The 21,280-nt window shown below is 37.3% G+C and overlaps 1 protein-coding gene across 3 annotated transcripts in view; it reads left to right on the top strand.

The window, feature by feature from the left end:
* Positions 1-21,280, top strand: part of Shab (Shaker cognate b) — a 61,020-nt gene that overhangs the window by 35,647 nt on the left and 4,093 nt on the right. Inside the window, exons 2-12 of one of the 3 annotated variants that reach the window (XM_089730958.1) lie at positions 10,786-11,032; positions 12,166-12,393; positions 12,724-13,030; positions 15,040-15,883; positions 16,591-16,715; positions 17,216-17,302; positions 17,986-18,063; positions 18,986-19,136; positions 19,966-20,270; positions 20,531-20,603; positions 20,941-21,077. In XM_089730958.1, the coding sequence (XP_089587084.1) occupies positions 10,857-11,032; positions 12,166-12,393; positions 12,724-13,030; positions 15,040-15,883; positions 16,591-16,715; positions 17,216-17,302; positions 17,986-18,063; positions 18,986-19,136; positions 19,966-20,270; positions 20,531-20,603; positions 20,941-21,077 (2,511 nt within the window). In that variant the 5' untranslated portion in view covers positions 10,786-10,856. Of the gene's footprint in view, positions 1-10,785; positions 11,033-12,165; positions 12,394-12,723; positions 13,031-15,039; positions 15,884-16,590; positions 16,716-17,215; positions 17,303-17,985; positions 18,064-18,985; positions 19,137-19,926; positions 20,271-20,530; positions 20,604-20,940; positions 21,078-21,280 lie in introns of all 3 variants that reach the window. The other 2 variants (XM_089730957.1, XM_089730959.1) reach the window with 2 other exon arrangements.

Raw genomic sequence — 21,280 nt, 5'->3', positions numbered from 1 at the left:
ATGATAGTCTGCCTACAAGGGTAATAAAATAAATCGAATCCGGTCTTTATATCCAGATTGAGGTTAGTTTCAATCATATATTAGTATGGAGGGTAGAGGCAAGGAGAACCGTCTCTGTGTGTGAAAGTGTCCTTTAAAAATTGCTAAGGGTGGCGCTACAGTAGCAACCGTAGCAATTTAAAAAAAGGCGCTGAAAGTTATTAGAATAAGATAGAGAAATAACAAAATACGAAAGAACTGTAAGCACTACAAAATCATAAAGAGTATTTTATTTAAAGCTGAAAGGAAAATGCAATCGACGTCTCCACGTTTTACCACAGCAATAATTTTAGGTTATATTGACGAAATTAGTTTGGACTACGTAAACATGTGACGTTTTTATATATTACACTGTCACTAACTACTCTAGTCACTAAATATATTCAATTTTCTAACTCAGCATACTTCAATCTGTTAACAATTGCTCAATTCATATTATACCCTGAGCCAATGCTAGCGCCATTCTGGAGCTTTTTGGACTGTTATTTAGTGCTGAAAGTGGGACACTTTTTCAAGCTTCTTCCATATAAGACAGTTCTCCTTAAATATTACCCTCCATATATATTAGAAACAATGGTATGAATTAATATATACCCATACATGAATACAGATGGGTTTTTAACCGTTTGATATTATATTTATAAAGGCTATCTTTAGGTTCTTATTCGTCCTTTCTAAAATTATACCGTAATATTCCTTACTTTACACACTAGTACAAAAACTTCACACAGAGCCTCAAAATTTAAATGGTTAGCTCGTGTATTCGTGCTGTGCATTCAATTATTAAAGGGGCTGTCGAGGGTACATTAGCCAGAAAGGTAAAAGGTCAGAAGTGAGCGAGCGTGGTCCCGTAGCTCGTAGCCCGTAACCTGCTACGAAATAGTCATGCTCTACAGATCGTAGCGGCATTAGATAATAAATGTCATTAATCTATATATTAATTCGTGAAGGAAAAATTTTGTATCCCTTTTTACGAAAATTTCGCGGACGGAGGAGTATGAAATTTTGCACACTTATAGAGAATATAGAGAAGAAGTGCACAATGCTAAAAAAAATTTAAAATAATATTAAATCAATAATGAAAACATTACACACACTACATACCATGTATTTGACGCACACACGCATGCATACTATTGTAAAACTTTTGTTCTTGACGTCTGTTGTCAAATTGAGATTAAATGTTGTTTGTCATTGTTAATATTTTTTATAGTGTGGTCTTGGCGTAATTTGTGATTATAGAATACAATCATAATAGTGTACAATCTTACAATTCCAATTAATTATAGTCGAATTTCGACTACTGCGGGACCTCTAGTACATATTATTATCTATATATCAATACGTGAAGCAGAAACTTTGTACCCCTTTTTACGAAAATTGCGCGGACGGAGGAGTATGAAATATTGCACACTTATAGAGAACATAGAGAAGAAGTGTAGAAATCTAATATATTTTTAAAATTGTGCATTAAAAATACATTAAATCAATAAAGAAAACATTATAAACACCACCATGTATTTGACACAACACATACGTATAAATATACTCTTTGTGTATTGTCAATTGTGAAACTTTTGTTATTCTTTATAGTCTGTGGTCAAATTGAGAATAGATTGTTTGTCTTTAATATTATTTATTTAAAGTGTAGTTTTGGCGAAATATTTATTATATAGAATATATTAATATCTGTATTATTATAAAAGTATTATAAAAGTCTTTGACAATAGAACCATAATAATGTTTAAACTTTTTGTTTCAATTATTATAGTTGAATTTCGACTACCGCGGGGACCTTAGTTTATTTTAATATTCTAGTAAAAATACAACAAAATGATGAAATACCCATTGTTTTATTCAAATAATAATAGAACAATTTTCGGTAATTCAGCGTGTAAAATGTACATGGCACGCAGCCAATTATTGCCTTGGATATATTGTTATGGGATATTTAATGGCCAGTTAACAATGTTGTTTAATAAAGCTGAAATTTAACAATTTTTCTCGGACACCAAATTTAAATTGAATTTATTAAAGATATTCTATCTATATTCATGGTCGCTTAGAAATAGTAACTTTGTGGTACATTCAAGCGTTATATAAGCTATTTCGCCGGCGACCCTCGGAATAAACGACTGCACCCAAACCAACCTAGATAGAGCGACTATCCAATCCATTTCTGGCGAACTTGTTTTCGTAGGCACAGAATAGGTTTGTAGGTCAATAAGATAAAGTTTGCGAAGTAGTAGCATCGGCTTATTTACCGACGTCGCCGTCGGCCGTCCTATTCACGACTCGAGATCAATACCAGGCCTTCTTTAGGATTGCCAGCTCGAAAACAATTCTTTACTGGATCAAACGAATATAATTCTCTTCAAAAACAAATGACGTGTATACGGCGGAGTTTCAATAATTATTGCTTATGCAAGCTTGAATCGCTGTGCTTTATTTATACGAAAATACCGAACCAATAGCGCTGGTATTTAATATAATTCAATAAGCCCGTAAGACTGCTTATATAATAAGTTATTTAAGTTTGAAAGGGGGAGATTTCGTCTAAGGGTCAATGGACTGGTAACCCTGGTTGTCTTCACCCTCACCCATGTCTAGTCGTTTTGTTTCACTCCCTCACAATTACGTTATTATTATCAGGATATTTGTCGTTGTAACGGTGCTGATTAGCTTTATGAGTTGTGGTACTCGATGTTGGATATAACAATAAGGAATTTGGATGGGAAGTTATCGTTCGACAAGGGCCAGTCGTTGGATTCACGTTCAACGAAAAACAGTTGCCCCCACTTTTTCATTATTGTCGTTTATTTCAACATGTTTTTACTGGTTTGACCTATATTTATCAATAAACTGTCTATCCGTGTAACGGAATCTTTCAACGTGATTTTCACTATCTCTAAGGTATTCGATCTTGAAAATTTGTACAAGACTTATTAAGGACCGATGAAAATACAATCATTTCGTTCTGGTTAATACTAACATTATAATTTTTCAACATTAATAACTTTAATAAGCTTTAGTTAGGCTTGAGTTGTATTTTTATTATTTGAATTCAATTTGGTCAGCGAAAAACTGACTCACATCAAATAAACAGTACCATTGTAACCCATGATTCTATAATAAGAAGAATTTACATCACAACAGTTTCAATAAAGTGAGATACTTATCTGGAGGCTCTATAGGAGCAGACGGAGTGGCGCCGTCGGATGCTAGCGACCCATTCACCGAAGTCACGTGACCTATTTATACTACGCACGATACCTTGATATATCCTTCTGTGTTTTAGTAATTACATTGGTACTGGTGAGCTCAAGAATTAGTATAACTAACTAGCACTGTACGGACCAATCTGTTTTATATCTAGACTGCGTAACATGTACATTTCGTATCGAGTACTACATTTTTACTGGTGGTAGGACCTCTTGTGAGTCCGCGGTGGTACCACCAACCTGCCTATTTCTGCCGTGAAGCAGTAATGCGTTTCGGTTTGAAGGGTGGGGCAGCCGTTGTAACTATACTTGAGACCTTAGAACTTATATCTCAAGGTGGGTGGCGCATTTACGTTGTACATGTCTATGGGCTCCAGTAACAACTTAACACCAGGTGGGCTGTGAGCTTGTCCACCCATCTAAGAAAAAAAAGGGACTTATATATTCCTTTTTTATTGTTTTCGAAGGGAGACGCGTAGACATATCAGGGGCATAGGTAAGCGGCTGCCTCCAGAGAAATCGATATTTTACGCGCTTCAGACTGATACCGACTTACGCATTTGTATACAAGTAAATAAAGAGCAATAACGTTTTATTGGTTTCAATTATAAGAATATCAGTCGTATTTATTTATTTATTTATTTAAGGAACATCAGCAGCGTGCACATTACAAACTTACCAAGATAGTTTGGATAATACATGGTTCTTATTGGGGAGCGTACTAGGACGTGTATAGCCTTCACTTTATCTACACGTACCTAGTAGTTTCTGGTGAAAAGTAAATGTAATATAAAATTATTTATGATGTCGGGCTTAGTAGCTTCGTAGCCGAACTGCCGTGCATCGTAATAGGAAAATATAGTTAAAAGGAGATAAATTGAACATTGAAAATAAAAACGCACATTTTATCGTACACGATAACTCGATGACATTTTATATAAAAAATATTTTAGGGATTACATTATAATGAAAATTATTTTCACGGTTAAGTCTCAGCCGTCCGTGAACATGAAAACTATAAAATATTTGAAACATTGAAATAATAAAACAAAAATAATCGACGCAACATTAAATCGTAAAAAAATATCTAATTATGTCTGCAAGTCGTGAATCTATAAGCAAATACCAACATACGAATTTACAAACGTCGCGTATTATTCTAAAATCAAATAATGCCTAATAGTTTCAAAATATTATTACAAAATAATAACATCAAAAAGCTGTTTGTGAAACGGATTACAGTAAATGTTATGCAGATTGAGATCTGTTTACCTAATTGTCATATTAGCGATTTGTATTTATGTTGCTGGTAGAATGAGATATAAACGATTGTTTCGGTTAAAAGTTTAATGTGTTATGTGTTTAATGTATTGATTTCTTGCAGCTCTGAGTTGACCTGAAGTAAATTATTTGATTTTATTGTAACAATTGTATACGTCACGCCGCATCGCCTCGTTGTCTGCTGATTAATGACTGATTACTTGTACCACGGATTCGTGTCCATTACTGGTCGACATCACTCGATCGATTGAAATGTGAAAATGATATCCGAGTTTAAATCACTAAAGACTAAAGTTATTCAACTTGATACTGCAAGTAGTTTTGTAATGCTGACATTTATTTTTAATTGATTTTTTTATTTTAATTGTTTTGTTACAATTTTTTCTATTTTTATACTAGCTGACCGGCAGACTTCGTAGTGCCTCAATCGATAAATAAAATACCTAAACTTTTGTATAAAATAAACAAAAGGAATCCGTCCGACGGGGGACACATCAAAGGAAATACAAAATTGTTATTTTTATTTAATTCCGAGAATTTTCATACTTACCTTTTGAACCTTCTCTGGACTTTCACAAATAATTCAAGACCAAAATTAGCTAAATTGGTCCAGCCGTTCTCGAGTTTTAGCGAGACTAACGAACAGCAATTCATTTTTATATATTATTATATAGAAGATAGATATAATTAGCATTTGCGGACATACATACATGATTACATTTTTTTATAAGTAAAACAGTTTATTGAACTTCGTTAGTACCACATTAGTCACCATGGTTATTACAAACAAAGAAATTTTTACACAAAATTATTTAACACAATTTCAATGTAAAAAAATTATAACGAAATTGTCGATGAGAGGGGAGATGTCACGCAACCTTACAATCGAGTTAAAATCTATTGTGAAATACAAAGGTATAGTCGATCAGTAAGTAAGTCTTATCGTGCGTAGTAGGCTATATAAGACCGTACGTGTGAAACGGTTTAATAACGGTCAAAAAAGGCTCTGATACATCTTGTTCATATCTTCCTTGTGGTGTACTTTTTTTCTCTCCTGCCTATGCTGATTTTTTTTTATTACTTAGATGGATGGACGAGCTCACAGCCCACCTGGTATTAAGTGGTTACTGGATCCCATTCAAATATACAACGTAAATGCGCCACCCGTCTTGAGATATAAGTTCTAAGATCTCAGTATAGTTACAACGGCTGCCCCACCCTTCAAACCGAAACGCATGACTGCTTCACGGCAGAAATAGGCAGGGCGGTGGTACCTACCCGCGCGGACTCACTATAGGTCCTAAAACCAGTAAACCAGCCTTAAGATGCTATATCAGCGTGGCCCAACCTACAGGTGAGCTCTCGGGGCTCAAATCGGAGGTGTTGCTAACACTGGCCCTAGCTAGAGCTGTGCTTCGCAGAATCTACCACTGGATCGGAAAAGCAACCCACTGAGAAGATCCGGCGAGAAACTCAGTGAGCTGAGTCTATAGGTTAATTTACTCGCCGAGCGCTTCGTCGCAAGCGACGGGTTCGGCGAGGAAGGTGACCGGTGCTTCAGGTATCTAAAAGCACTGTTAATGAATCGGGACACGGTTTATCGTACAAGTTTTTCGTGTAAGCTATAGTTGTAGGTGAATCTTCCTGTTCTCATCATCATCAGCCTATATCTCTCTACTGCTGGATGTAGGTCTCTCTATAGTCCGCTACAATGAACGATTCTCGTATTAAGTACGTAAGAACGTATCAAGGCGAATTGTAAGCATGAACGGCTAAATGCCACCGTCCTGCTGATTTCTGCCGTATAGTAGTCACGCTTTTCAGCTTGAAGCATTAGTCATATCAATTACTATAATAATCAAGACTTCAACATCACGTTTCAAGGTCACAATCGCGTAGTGACATGTATGGGCTTCAGTGACCACCTAAAGCTGAGTGGACTACGAGCTCGTTCACTCATCGACCCTAAAAGTCGACGTCGCCCAAAACACGTCATTTCGGATCCTCCCGATTCACTGACGGTGCTTTTAGGAAACCCCAGCCCCGGTCATCGTTCTCGTCGAACCCGTCGCTTGCGACTAAGGGCTCGGTGAGTAAATTAACCCATAGACACAGCCCATTGAGTTTCTCGCCGAATATTCTCAGTGGGTCGCGTTTCCGATCCTGTGGTAGATTCTGCAAAGCACGGCTCTTGCTAGGATTCGTGTTAGGAACATCGTCAGGCTTGAGCCCCGTGAGCTCACCTACTAGTTAAGGTTATGCTGATATGATCTCTCTAGACCCATCAGCTTAGGTAGGAAAAAAAAATACCCTAAAAACAGTGATTTTGCCAGACGTTGTACCTATGTGTGTCATCAACGTAATTTAACGTCCAGTATTTTAATTCTATTTTGAGGACTTTATAGATTAATATTTTAACACCTGACACAGTACGTATTGTTCGATCGCTCATTGGTTCCCGTCTCACCCACATTTTATGTTCCACTTTGTTTGTAATGATATTGATCGTCTCGTTTTATGACCGCGGAATAGCAGCGTTTCCGCTAAAACATTTTTTTAACACAAAATACAATTCAGTCTAGTATCAACATTAGAATTCTTAAGGACATGTACCTATCTACTAGTCCATAGCCTATTCGTTTTTTTAATGTAAAAAATATGCAAACATAAAGTTAGGTTGTAGACGTGTTCCAATAATACAACTCGAAAGCAATATACTTTAGACGATAAATATTAGTATCTTTTGTTTCTTAAAGCAATACTGCTATATTCTTGGGGTTATTGAATCTTTAGTATACTCATAGTTTTAGCTGTTTCTTCAAGGGTTTCTTAAATAAATAATTATATACAAAATATAGTAAAACATAGCGTGATGTTTCTTCATCTTGAATGCCTAAATAAACCAACTTCATATATACCTACTCCATAGATAATCCGCCCACGTACGATATACTCTATTCGAAAATATATACTTACTTTGTTCGATTCCTATTTTAAGTTTTTTTTTATCTTTGGAACGAATAATAATAATTTGTTTTAAGAGGCTTTACTTGGGTATCATATTATAATATATATTTTAGTATCGTATTTAGGGAATGCACTGTCTAATCTATAAGATAGAGTTAGATTGTGTACATTATATTATTGAGTCACTGTGTATTACCGAAACCACCGAAAGCAAGTTAAATATATGGATGTACATACTTGTGTACTGCGTGTATGTTTGATGTGGTACTTTCAATTTTGTTTTACAGTGTTTCATTTGATATCGACACAATTTATAAGAAGTCTGACTTTATAATTTTCTTATAATAATAAGTACTTAAACTAAACTCACCATTAATTTAATTGAAAAAGAAACTTACTTATTTAAACCAAAACCATAAACTTAAACTGTGACAGTTTTTCCATTTCTCTTTGTGTTTTGACAGAGATCTTTTATAACCTTTTCTAGAATCTCTATTGCTATTTTATTATCTAGTTGCTAATTATATTTTTAATTCCCGAGGCTACATTTTGAATGATTTTTTAGTGCTTCAATTTCCTCTTATTTAGTTAATAAGATTATACGCATAAATACGTTTAAGAAGAATGATAAAATAAAAATATTTATAAGTTAATATTTTAACAAACTCTAACAATCTTAGCACCAAATATAACAGAGTTGGTCTGATAAACATCAAACCAGATTTTCTTCTTTGCAGATATCATAAAAGATTCAGTGCTGAATTTCGTTCGGAGCTCATCTGGCATATGACAAAGCAAATGATCGCAGCTAACGGGGTAGTTTCCCTATTTGACTCATACGTTTGGCAGCGAAAACGTTGGATCTGAACCAAGAATGACACACACATTTATCTGAAACATTTGAAAGAATCGATTTCATTTCTTTGTTGGCAACTGACGACACTAATCTTAACGTTGTAAATTCAAAACAGTACGTTATTTGTTCGTATTATGGTTTTTATTGAGTTACCCAACATAGCAGTACCACTGAAAGGCATAAGCAGTTTCTGTACACAGAAGACTGCAAAGGTTTTGTAAAATTAATAGTGTAGTTAAATCACTTTATGATAAGTTAGAATAATTAAAGCGATAAGGAAATTATGTCGTCATTTTGTACGAAAACAATACAGCCTGTGTACCTATGGGAATAATTTGCCTGTGTTTAGTGAACGGTAAGCAGTTGTTAGCGAGGCATTCATGCTCGAAATCGATATTTAATGAGGGTATTGATTTATCTAATTTGCTTAAATATTCGTAATTAGATTTTATTGCAAGTTTGTTATGATTTCTGATGCTTAGTGATCGCAGAGTCGCAGACTTTTAACGATTTTTAAATTTGACGACGCACACTGTAAAATACTATTTTAATGTTGTTTACTTATAGACTGGCAAAAATAGTTTATGATAATAAATTGTTTTGAATGTAAAATTTGGCAGCACAAATGTGCCTTGTATACTACGGTGGTCGAAAATTACTGTTCTAACTATAACTATTATTATATTTAATAATATTATTACTATATTTTGAGCACGGCCCAAATGAAACTATCTATATATTTTGTATTAATGCTAGAAATATGAATGTTGTGTTTAGGTATTTGTTAGACAATTACGGAGAAATGCCTGAATGAATTGGAATTAGCTTTCACGAAAAGATAGTTTATAACCCTGATAGCGTACTATTCAACGTAGCACAACAATGGGTATATGAGCCATAACGACAGTGTGTTCTGCATTTTACATGCCGGTGTTTTACGAAATATAGTTTAGGGAAAGTCACAGAGGCAATTTGTAAGCTCGGGGTTAAAATTCAAAGTGTTTCGTTGTTTCTGAATTACAAATTTAAACAGCGGTAAAACCTTATATTTCAATATTTTATAAAGAATAAGGACAGACCACGTATCCTCCCGTTATCTATCTATATTAGCAATTCTCAACCTTATTTTAATTTGGCATAAATAAAAGTTCGGCTGGTGTTATTTTTGTTACCAAAACCCATACTCAATAAAAACATACGGATAATTTGACCACATCTAATCACAACAATTATACTTGCTGCCCAACTAAGAAGTCAAACGCAAGAAGGTATATGTTTTACGACAAAACCATTGCTACAAATAAATACTTCTGTCGCGCACTCGATTAGCGGAAAGGACATAGCATGTCGCCTTACTCGCGCAATGTCAGTGATATTACACTGAAAGTGAGGTAAAGGTTGTAGAAATCGGAACGGAAGCTGCTCACTGCGACTTATTTGAACTGACATTTGGAGTTAATTAATTGTTTTCCAGAAGTACTTATAGCATACGAATACATGTCACATCTGATGAAAACATTGAATATTAAATTGACGGTTCTTTCATGTAACTTTTATAAGTTATTCAGATAAGATTGTTTCTCTAGTGGAACTGCAACAAAAGTTAATCTCAATTTTAAAACACGATACGTCGAATTAAGAACTCAACAAAACAAGGACGAGATTAAGCCGCAAATTTATCTTTAATTATACTTCTATATTGTAAATAGTTGAGTTTATCACACACTGAATTTATACACACATGCGGTCAATCGTTTTTACGCTTTTCTTTCCCTCTGTAGTGTATTATTCCTGAAATTGGCTAATCCTCCTCCGAACGTCGGTGTCCTCAAAACTGAGGGACCTTCATATGCATAATCATAATCTTTATACGGACCATATGTGTCCGAAGTACACGAAAATCCTGTTCGGGAAAGTTTTGGACAGTGTCTTGATGTTAAGCTTCTTAAGCATGGGATTATTGCGCTATTTATACAATATACTGAAAAGATTCTACCAGCACCAAGTAGTTCAATGGATCTGTTTGCATCGGATTCGCTTCCCACGGGGTCCACTTTTCCGATTTGCACATAAACTGGATTTTGTATTTTGCCTTTAACTTTATTTTAACAGGCCTATGCATGGAATACGCGGCTTTCTTCATACATCGGCTCGACAAGTGAAGTGTTTTCATTGTAAACAATCATTTTATTGTGAATACGAGAACAATAGTCAAGGATACATGCTACCGCTGAATGTGTGGGAAAGCCAACTTCGGATTGAGCAATGTCAGCAGTTTTATGGAAGGAGTCCCTACTAACCCTAACCTAAACATGAACGGTACTGCAGGAAATTCGCGCTAAGTCAGCTCAGGGATTGATGTTAAGTTGAATATCAAGAGATATTAGTTTGCTGAAGTTGTGGGACGTATTTGGATTTCAGAAAGTGAAGACGGCCATATGACCTGCTTGGAAGGGATGCGGCGGAGGCGCTGGTCGCCATGAGCTAGCAGTATGGGAGGCGAGGGGGCGGGCCGCGGCGCCGCGCGCTGTCACGTGGGCGACTCGCCCCCGCGCGCGCCCGCCATGGGGTTCGCGGCGCCTGCGCAGGACGCGCTGCTCGACCGTGGGCTCGCACCTGCACCCGCGCCTGCACCCACACTCGCCGCGCTGCACCGGGCGCATTCCAGGTATTGTTTTAGGACAGATTAATAGTTCTTTATGACCAACTGATTTTAAAACACTGCCGGAGCCCGTAATTGACTGATACCTGGAGCTGCTATTCAAGTACTTAAAGCAGAGAAAGCATGAATGTTTCGCCCCAGAAATAGTCAGAAATGTCGATATCACTAGTTTACTACACTAATTACTCGAGGATACTACTACGGACGGATATTTTTTTTTATTGCTTAGATTGGTAGACGAACTCATAGCCCACCTGGTGTTAAGTGGTTACTGGAGCCTATAGACATTTACAACGTAAAATGCGCCACCCACCTTGAGATATAAGTTTTAAGGTCTCAGTATAGTTACAACGGCTGCCCCGCCCTTCAAACCGAAACGCATTACTGCTTCACGGCAGAAATAGATAGGGTGGTGGTACATACCCGTGCGGATTCACAAGATGTCCTACCACCAGTAAAAAGGTCCTATCATCAGCAAAAAATATATCGGGCAAGATGTGACTTGACGAGGCCTGGATCTCATAACTGGACTGTATCTCACGATCTTGAATCACCTTGGCCTAGAAGATAAGACGCCCGATGCATTCGTATCAAGCGACGCAACAGTGTTCGAAACCTGCAGGTCCCATTTTTTCCAATGAAATACCAATATACGTAACAATTATAACATTATTTAATAAAAAGCAACCCGCAAAAAATATACTTTGCGTAATTACTGGATGTCTTCTGAGCCTACATATGTAGGCACCACCACCCTGACTATTTATGCCGTGAAGTAGTAATGCGTTTCGGTTTAAAGGGTAGGGCAGTCCTTGTACTGTAAAAACTGAGACTCATGTCCCAAAGGGATGACGGCATTTACGTTGTAGATGTCTATGGACTCCGATTACCATTTAGCACTTCATGGGCCGTGTGCTCGTCCACACATATAAGCAACAAAAAAAGTATTCTCAGAATTTAAACTCAGATGAGCTCCAATTTGCTGCACTGGGCTGTTTCGGTTCGTCTCTGCCATAGCCCATATTCATGAGTAGCGGCGACCACTCACTATCAGGTCAAAAAATCGGTATCTTTTCTTTGTCTTTAGCAAGCCTTTTATTTTGTACCGAACATAATATGCCTTGTGTTTTGGGTTCCAGGTCGATGTCGTCTTTACCTCCGGAGCCGTTTATGATGCTCCGTGCTAAAGCTTTAAGCAAGCGCGTCATCATCAATGTGGGTGGTGTAAGACACGAGGTGCTATGGAGAACCCTAGAACGATTGCCACACACGCGGCTTGGCCGACTACGGGACTGCAACACGCACGAAGCCATCACAGAACTTTGCGATGACTATTCGCTTCAAGACAATGAGTACTTTTTTGACAGGTGATATTAATTTATTATAATTTTCTTAATAACTTTGCCATTGTCTATAGCAGAAATCTTCAGCATAATTTGTCAGTGGTAAATGAGGACCGTCAATAGGGCATGTCATAATGCCAGATATTTGTTTTTGCTTACCATAGAAAACTGATACGTATCGTCTAAGCTAAACTGATGAATTCGACGTATTTACTACTATTTTTTTTTTTCTGTAACGTGTTTCCCAACATCTCGATGTAAATTATTAACTACAAAACGAAAATCTTATTGATGAAAACAGTGATTTGTAATCCAAACTAACAAGTGGTTGATAAAGCTTTTGTATATTTGCAGACACCCGAAGAGCTTTAGTTCGATTTTAAATTTCTATCGAACTGGTAAACTTCACTTAGTGGATGAAATGTGTGTGTTGGCATTCAGCGATGATCTCGAGTATTGGGGCGTGGATGAGTTGTATCTGGAGTCTTGTTGTCAACACAAGTATCACCAACGGAAAGAGCACGTTCATGAGGAGATGCGCAAGGAAGCCGAAAGTTTAAGGCAGCGGGAAGAAGAGGAGTTTGGTCAGGGCACATGTGCTCAATATCAGAAATGGCTTTGGGACTTATTGGAGAAGCCGACCACGAGCATTGCGGCGCGGGTAACGTATTTCTAATGATTCGATATCAGAATATCTCGATACTAACAAATAATTCAATTCAGCTCTGCTGCAAGGAGGGTAATCGAATCAGGGGAGGTATCTCTGTCATATTTATATTTAGCACTGTGTAGAGGCTTCTATCAGAATGTATTTTTTAGTGTAGACGTAGAGGTTCACACAGTGACACTATTCACATAATTTAATAATTACTAAACTTATACATAGTTTTGATAGAAAACACGATTCAAACTTGTGATTTAAATAGATTCACACTCCCGGATATTATCCGACGATCCGCACTGCCACGTCTACTTAGAAAAATGCTAATCCAAATAAATACAAATAAATATACTCGTACCTACAATTGAATACCCACGTTTTGACTTCAATCTAAAATGAACACTTAATGTACAACACATCAATTCGCTTGTTACAAGATAGTTTACACATAAACAGATTTATACCACTGTTTTAAAATTGTAATTTTTAGTAGTAACAATATTGCGTGTTTTGTATGTTTACATTGTGTTTGTGGTGCATGAATAACATCTATCGCTGTTTCCTTTATCAATGTTGTATGTCTTCTTGTTATTGTATTGTAATGTGGTGTTGTGTTCTGATATTGAAATGGCATTATGCAGTCTTCGATTGCTTTTGTCAAAACGTTACGTAGTTTTAGGAATCTGTTTAGCGTCTACGTACCTATTTATAAGGTCTACTACTATGGTATCGAGAACAGCGATTTGAGCTTGTTTGAGTAAGTATTTTTAATAAAGTTTGGTAGGGTTCAGTTCAATATATTTTCGATTATTATCTTATAATAAACTAACCTTAAAATTCTATGTTATATTTTGATCAGTGAATTTATTTTTTACCAGACATACTATAGCCCGTATGTCCAAAGTGTTTTTCCCTCGCGAAATTACGAATAATCCAATTATGTTATATGTTTTGTTCATGTTTTGACAGTATACTTTAAGATCTCTAAAATACCCTGTAGATAATATAGTACATCTATTTTATACCAAATTTATTAACAAGTATTTAAATGCACTATATAAACAGTAGGTATCTTATTTGTATTGTGAGATTGGCTATCTGATGCCACTTCTGCCTAAATATTGTTGTTGATGTTCACAGCCGCGTCGATGAATATTTAATTTTAAAAAACGAAGCTTAATTGTTGTCGCACATTGCAAATATGGGATGGGCTTGCGCGATGTGACCAACCACCGCGGGGTGACGTTCGCTGTGAAGCCTGCGTGCGGGGTCGCACGGGACGGCCTCGTGCACGCTTCGGACCGGACGCGTCCGTCGCGTGCCGGACCGCGCCCGCGCTGCCTCCCACTACGGCTGACGTCACTCGCTGGCGTATACCCTCTCCTGTTCGATTCCGAGGTCCTATACTCCCGCTGTTAACCGTTCCGTGCTCAAACGGACCAGTGCTTTTGCTTCGTGATGTTAATACTGGTGCAACTAACCGACCTATACGGCAGATGGACGGAAGCGCGTCTCACATTCCAAAAAAAAACGCACTTCCGTTCACCGAATGTCTACTTGTCAGTAACATGTCTATTACACACACCACAATCACACAACACTACTTACAGTTCACACGTATAGATGTTATTTTTACACTAAAATTACTAAACAATTTAACTAAAGTCAGGAACAATACCTACGTAATTAATATAGTTACGCGAACTGATTGGCTTTTAATGTTTTGTAATAATTTGTAAATATATAACTCTAAGCTCACACAATTATACTTATTTTTCTAAATTACCACTGAGTGTCTTATATATACATAATTTATGTAGTTTTGTACAAACACATGCATACTTACCGACTACATTTTCTTTCTAACAAAGCAAAAAGGTAGTTTGTTTTTCTTTTTAATTCTAAATCACAAAGAAACGTTCTACGATATCGCTTGGTGGCAGAGCGGTGGTCTGATGCGTCTTGTAACAATGATTGAAGATGGACCGCTTAGTTTAACGTTTTTGCAGGTGATTGCTGTGATATCGATTCTTTTCATCGTGCTCTCCACGATAGGGCTCACTCTCAACACAATCCCTCAAATGCAAGTTCACGATGACAAAGGCCCGATGGACAATCCGAAGCTGGCCATGGTCGAGGCCGTGTGCATCACTTGGTTCACGCTCGAGTATGTGCTGCGGTTTAGTGCCTCACCGGATAAGTGGAAGTTTTTTAAGGGTGGACTGAACGTTATAGACTTACTGGCGATACTGCCGTATTTTGTGTCTCTATTCCTTCTCGAAACAAATAAGAACGCTACGGATCAGTTCCAAGACGTGCGTCGTGTTGTTCAAGTATTTCGTATAATGCGAATACTGCGCATCCTCAAACTTGCACGACATTCGACCGGGTTGCAATCCCTCGGTTTCACACTCAGGAACTCTTACAAAGAGCTCGGCCTTCTAATGTTGTTCCTCGCTATGGGAGTGCTTATATTTTCTTCGCTGGCGTACTTTGCCGAAAAGGAAGAACCTGGTACCAAATTCATTTCGATTCCGGAAACATTCTGGTGGGCCGGCATCACCATGACGACAGTCGGATACGGTGACATTTACCCTACGACTCCGTTGGGCAAGGTCATCGGCTCAGTATGCTGTATCTGCGGCGTGTTGGTAATTGCGTTACCCATTCCCATTATCGTCAACAATTTCGCCGAGTTTTACAAGAATCAGATGCGGCGCGAGAAAGCCCTTAAGCGTCGAGAGGCTCTCGAGCGAGCCAAGCGCGAGGGCTCCATAGTATCTTTCCACCACATAAACCTACGAGACGCTTTCGCCAAGAGTATGGACCTCATCGACGTCATTGTTGACACAGGTCAGTAATTAAAGTAACGTTTGCTTTTGCTATTTGTTCATGTCACGTTTTTCTTCGCCTGCATAACAATCCGATGTCTGTTATCAATATTTTGCACGCATGCCTTTTCAGCTGTCGCATGCGGGCTATGATATGTGTGTTGAATGAATGCACGTTGCATCGTTCGCTCTCCGGACTCGCAGACATGTACAAATTCAGAACAGATCACGTTACATCGCAGCTACAGCTAATTTCGCCCGTTCGGTAAAACGAGGTGCACTCAGAGTGTTTATTCCTTGTCTTCAGGTGACAAGTGCGTCCTCATTGAGGCGAGAGACGACGCGAGATGAACTACTTACTCCTAAGACACAATCGTCACACTCGACCCCTTAGTAAATTGTCCGTAGCACGGGGTCGGGCCCGCGTCGCGTGTAGCTTGCGATGTGCGACGAAGACACTGTAATTTAAGGTCGTTTACATTGTTAGCGTAAGCCTAACGCTCTCTAGAACTAACAAACCCTATAAATGGACTGTCCGGTGTGTGTTTCCGGAGGACGCTGGGTTTTAGACTATATGTGTTGAATGTGTGTTGTGTGTAGTTTATTGTTACGTAGAATCGCTGTTAACGTCACTATGTTGTTTAAAAATTTGCAATGATCGTGTCGGACGCTCGATGTCGTACAAACAATAATGAAAGCGTCGCTACTGATGATGGTATGTGTCTCCAGGACACAATTTGTCGCAGGCGGATGCTACTAGTTTGGAAGGCGAAGCTCCTGTGACCACTGGCTGCTATAAGCAATACGAACACAGTATACCCAACAAGCTCTCTCTCGATACAGAATCAAATCAGGTGATTAACACGCTTTTATTAGCGGTATTGGTATATATGTTTGTTTGTATCTAACATAATCTTTAGACGTTATTTTCACCGGCTTCAATACGGCAGATTAACTTGAAAATTTGAGCTTGTATCAAAGATCGAATATAATACAATAATTTTGTAACTTCGCTCTAATATCCTGACGAGTATCACAACAGTATAAAAAAAGATAAAATTAATTGTTCGTTCGGTTTGCTATTGAAGGTTGTTTTTTTTTGTTTGTTTATAAATTACATAAATTATTTTATAATTTCAGTTCTTTTAGGACGTGCTTTAATTTCCCATCAAAATAATTTAATTTTAATTATAATTTATTATTAACTTGTTTAAACTAAATATCACGGTGCAAATTTTTTATTTCGAAATAATCCTTATTTAGTTTTAAACATTTTCAGTTATTTTACTTTTTAATTTAGTTTTTATTTTTATATTATTTTAGTTTAGTTTGTAAAATAAATTATCGATTTCAGGGTAGCCCCAAAAAAGAGAGACGGTACTCCAATGAAGTTCCCGGCACGCCAGAGAAACGTCTCCTGATAAACCCCGAGCCTACTCCTGTAAGATATCCTTGGTTATTTTGACAAAGTTTAAACACGACTTACATCATTCTGTCTTCACTATTGTTGGACGTTGGCAACTCGTTAGTGACGTATGACATAGTTCGTTGATCTATGGCACGGGTGACGGTTGCATTTAAACCGTTCGCTCGTAAAAATATAAACATAACGAAAACTACTTTTACGATTTAATCTCGCTTTTTTTTATTGTCATTATATTATTTCTGAAATTTCGAATACTTTAGAACTAATAAGGTGTTATTAGTTGACATTTGAAAATCGAATTCCATATTTTCTTATCAAAACTTGAAACTTAGATAAACTTCGGAATTAATGTAATGACAATTTAAAAAAAACGCGACATCAAAAAGTAAAAGTAGTTATTATTGTGTCTACGAATCGCGAAAATCCAAGAAATATATAGAAATAGATTGTACTAAAAATACAACACATAACAAATGAATTATTAATATTTAATACACAATTAATTTGTCGAGTCTTTTTATTTTTCGTATGAGCCCTCACTGTATGCAGTCAAGAACTTATTGCTTATCACTATTCAGACATGTCTGTTTAACATTAACCGATTTCTAAGCGGTATCGCACGTATTTTAATTCGGTTGTCACGAAGCATATCTGAGCTACCATATTGACTGCGACCACTAAAAATGTTTCTCTTCTAGGATAAGAAGATGGCTGACAAACAGCTTGACTTGGATCAGCTGCCTTCTGAGTTTGAGTGTTGTTTTTGCACGTTCAAGGTACTAAGAAACTAACCTCGACTAGCAGCTAATTTAAATATTGCTTTATTCTTATAATTAATTTTAAATATCAACCGATTTTAACAGATCGACGGTTTGTAAGTATCAATTAATTTAAAATTCTTACGAATTATCTTGATATTGATTCATGTTCATAAAATAAATAAATCGTCGTTGTCAAACCAAAATCAGCTATGTGCAAAAACTCTATTTTGAATTAACGAGTAAAAACATCTAATATATAAAATTCTCGTGTCACAATGTTCGTCCCCATACTCCTCCGAAACCGCTTGACCGATTCTCATGAAATTTTTTATGCATATTCAGTAAGCCTGAGAATCGGCTACTATCTATTTTTCATACCCCTAAGTGATTAGGGTCCACCCCTAACATATTTTTTTTATTTGGACATTTTTTTTTGTTATAATGAGGTATTATGTGATTGAATGAGGTTTTGTTATTTTTATTATATATTCCCTCATCGTTCACAGCAATACATACCTCTTTCACTCATTTACCACATCCTTACACACTTACAATAAGTTAGTTTTTTTTATTACACTAGAAATTCCCTAGAAATCTTATATATGGCAAAACAATGTTTGCCGGGTCAGCTAGTTTTCGTATAAAATTTTATATGAAAGTGAATTTTTAAGAACTATATCAAATGAAAGTTATAGATAAATATTAAAACTATAGACACATAACACTTTTTATACGGTAGATGGGGCTGTGAACTATACGAAAAGGTCAAAAAGTAAAAATCTCAAAAAGTGCACATAGCAGATTTTGGTTTGATCACGACGAAATATCGTTTCGAAGGTTAATTAAATATTATCAAATAAGAATATTTTGGAAAGTAAAAAAATTTAATTGATTTGAGTCTTCAATCATTACCTACACTTATTGGTTTTACTTAAAGGGTTACAAGGAGTTCATAGATGCAGAGCAATTGATGCCTATGTCCACGTCTGATCTGCGCCAGCCAGTCTGTGTAGAGCTGGCTTGTCTTCAGCGACATCCTGCACCCAAGGCCCTACCAGAGGCCACACCTAACAGTTTAGATAGCCCAGGTCGGTGATCACACCAACTTTAAGAAAATAATGTACGCCAATGGTCGAAGATCATTTTCGACCCATTGATCTTATTACTTTATCCTAGCAGTTTGTTTACACGAGATCTCTTGCGTTCAATTTCTTTACTTTACTTTTAATTAAGATAAAGATGAAGTTTGCATTTTCATCAAGTTCATCGTAATAAAATACAGATTAATTATTAATTGATTAACATTAATATGGTATCGTGTAATTTTGAGTGCGAGAATTGTTTCTTTTCTTGTTTGAAGGATACTTTGATCAATTGCGTTGGGTCTTACTGAATTTATAATTGAGTCGACTATTATCAAAGGCGGCAATCTGACTTTTGGACAATGATTGGTAAATCAGAAAAACGAATTATTGACTTTGTATTCCATTGGCAGTCACAAAACTCTTCGGAACGACATCTTAGTTAGATAACAGGTTAACTATTAACCTTTATTTAATGCAGGTTTTGAACCGTATTCTTTGAAGGAGACGATTATATTAAAATAAATCTGTATTGACATATCAATAAAATTTTTTTGTCCAAATGCACAGATTGCCACCTTTGATAATAGACGACTCAATTGTCCGTTTTTATCCCTGAAGTTCAATGTTTATTGACGTATTTACTTATTCACGTCCTTGTGTTTGTCTTACACAGCACTATTTCGATTATAAATTTATTTGTTCGAAAACACGAATGTATCGGTAATCGTTGCTACTATTGTAATATAAATTGAGAATAGAGCACGGCTCCATTTGCGTGTGTCTTACGTTACAGATACATTTGCATCATGCCTTACGCACCCTTTTCCTTCAGAGGGAGACATCGCATGCGAGAACGACTCGTCAAACTTGTATGTGAATCCTCTGGATGGTAGCGGCGGGGGCGGCGCGGGTGCGGGAGAGGGTGGGGTACCGGGGGTACGGCGGAGCGCTTCCGGGGACGGGAACGTGTTGTGTGCGAAGGGTTCGCAGGGCGAGGTGTCACCGCGCGGGTCGCGGGCCAGTCTGAGCGGCGCTGTAGTGCGGCCCCTCGACGCCTCGAGGACCAGTCTGCCGCAGCCCTTAGACGATTTACCCGACGACACAAAGCCCAAACACAGAAAAGCTCGCTTCCAACAGGTAAAGATGCGCGATCTGCTCTGTCATCTGACGTCAAAACCGATGCTGCTAAAATCATCACCCTGTTAACATCCGGGCTGTTTTTACACTAATCTGAGCAGGACAAATTTTTTTTATCCGATATGATTCTAATGTGTGCACGATTTAGCGCATCTTGGCTGTTGTGTTATTGAAAACGCATGTCCATGTTTTTCATCCATGTTTTAAATGAATACAACAAAATTTGTGATTAGGTTATGATTTTATTTCTGCGTTAACAGGAATGGACCGACGAAGAGAGGAAGCCGCCGAGGGGTATAGCAACGAGGATAATCAATCACCACATCCTTTTTGGTTCGTTAAACCAATTTAATTTTTTTTTATGGCTTAGAAGGGTGGACGAGCTCACAGCCCACCTGTTGTTAAGTGGTTATTTAAGTGGAGCGCATAGACATCTACGATGTAAATGCGCCACCCACCTTGAGATATAAGTTCTAAGGTCTCAGTATAGTTAGAACGGCTACCCCACCCTTCAAACCGAAAGGCATAACCGCTTCACGGCAGAAATAGGCGAGGTGGTGGTACCTACCCGTGCGGACTCACAAGAGGTCCTACCACCAGTGATTAAACCAATTTGATAGGTTAATTCTTTCAATTATAATAGTTGTTTATAAAACAACGATACGAACAGGTAAAAACGGCAACAAACGGGGAGGCGGCTGGCCGTCAGAAGGCGACTCGCGTTCCCGGTCCATCCTCAAGAACAAGGAGTCGCGCGGTACAGACAGCGAGCTGCTTCTGCAAGAAACTACATCACTCGGCGCAAATGTACGTACTTTTTTTATCAAGATCCAACTAGTGTTAAAATGTATAAAATTTATATCGAAATAGAATTATCTGTTCCAGTTTTAAACTTAGTTTTATTTGAATACTAGCCGTACTCGCCCGTTTCACTGGGCATTTAAAATTAACATTATTATTTATTGTCATTATTATTAGGGAGTGCAACACTCATATAAATATTAGCCTAT

This window comes from Bombyx mandarina, chromosome 11, assembly GCF_030267445.1.
Source record: "Bombyx mandarina strain Sakado chromosome 11, ASM3026744v2".
Taxonomy (NCBI): domain Eukaryota; kingdom Metazoa; phylum Arthropoda; class Insecta; order Lepidoptera; family Bombycidae; genus Bombyx; species Bombyx mandarina.
The sequence above is the reverse complement of the archived record's forward strand: the minus strand, read 5'-3'. Positions and strand labels throughout refer to the sequence as shown.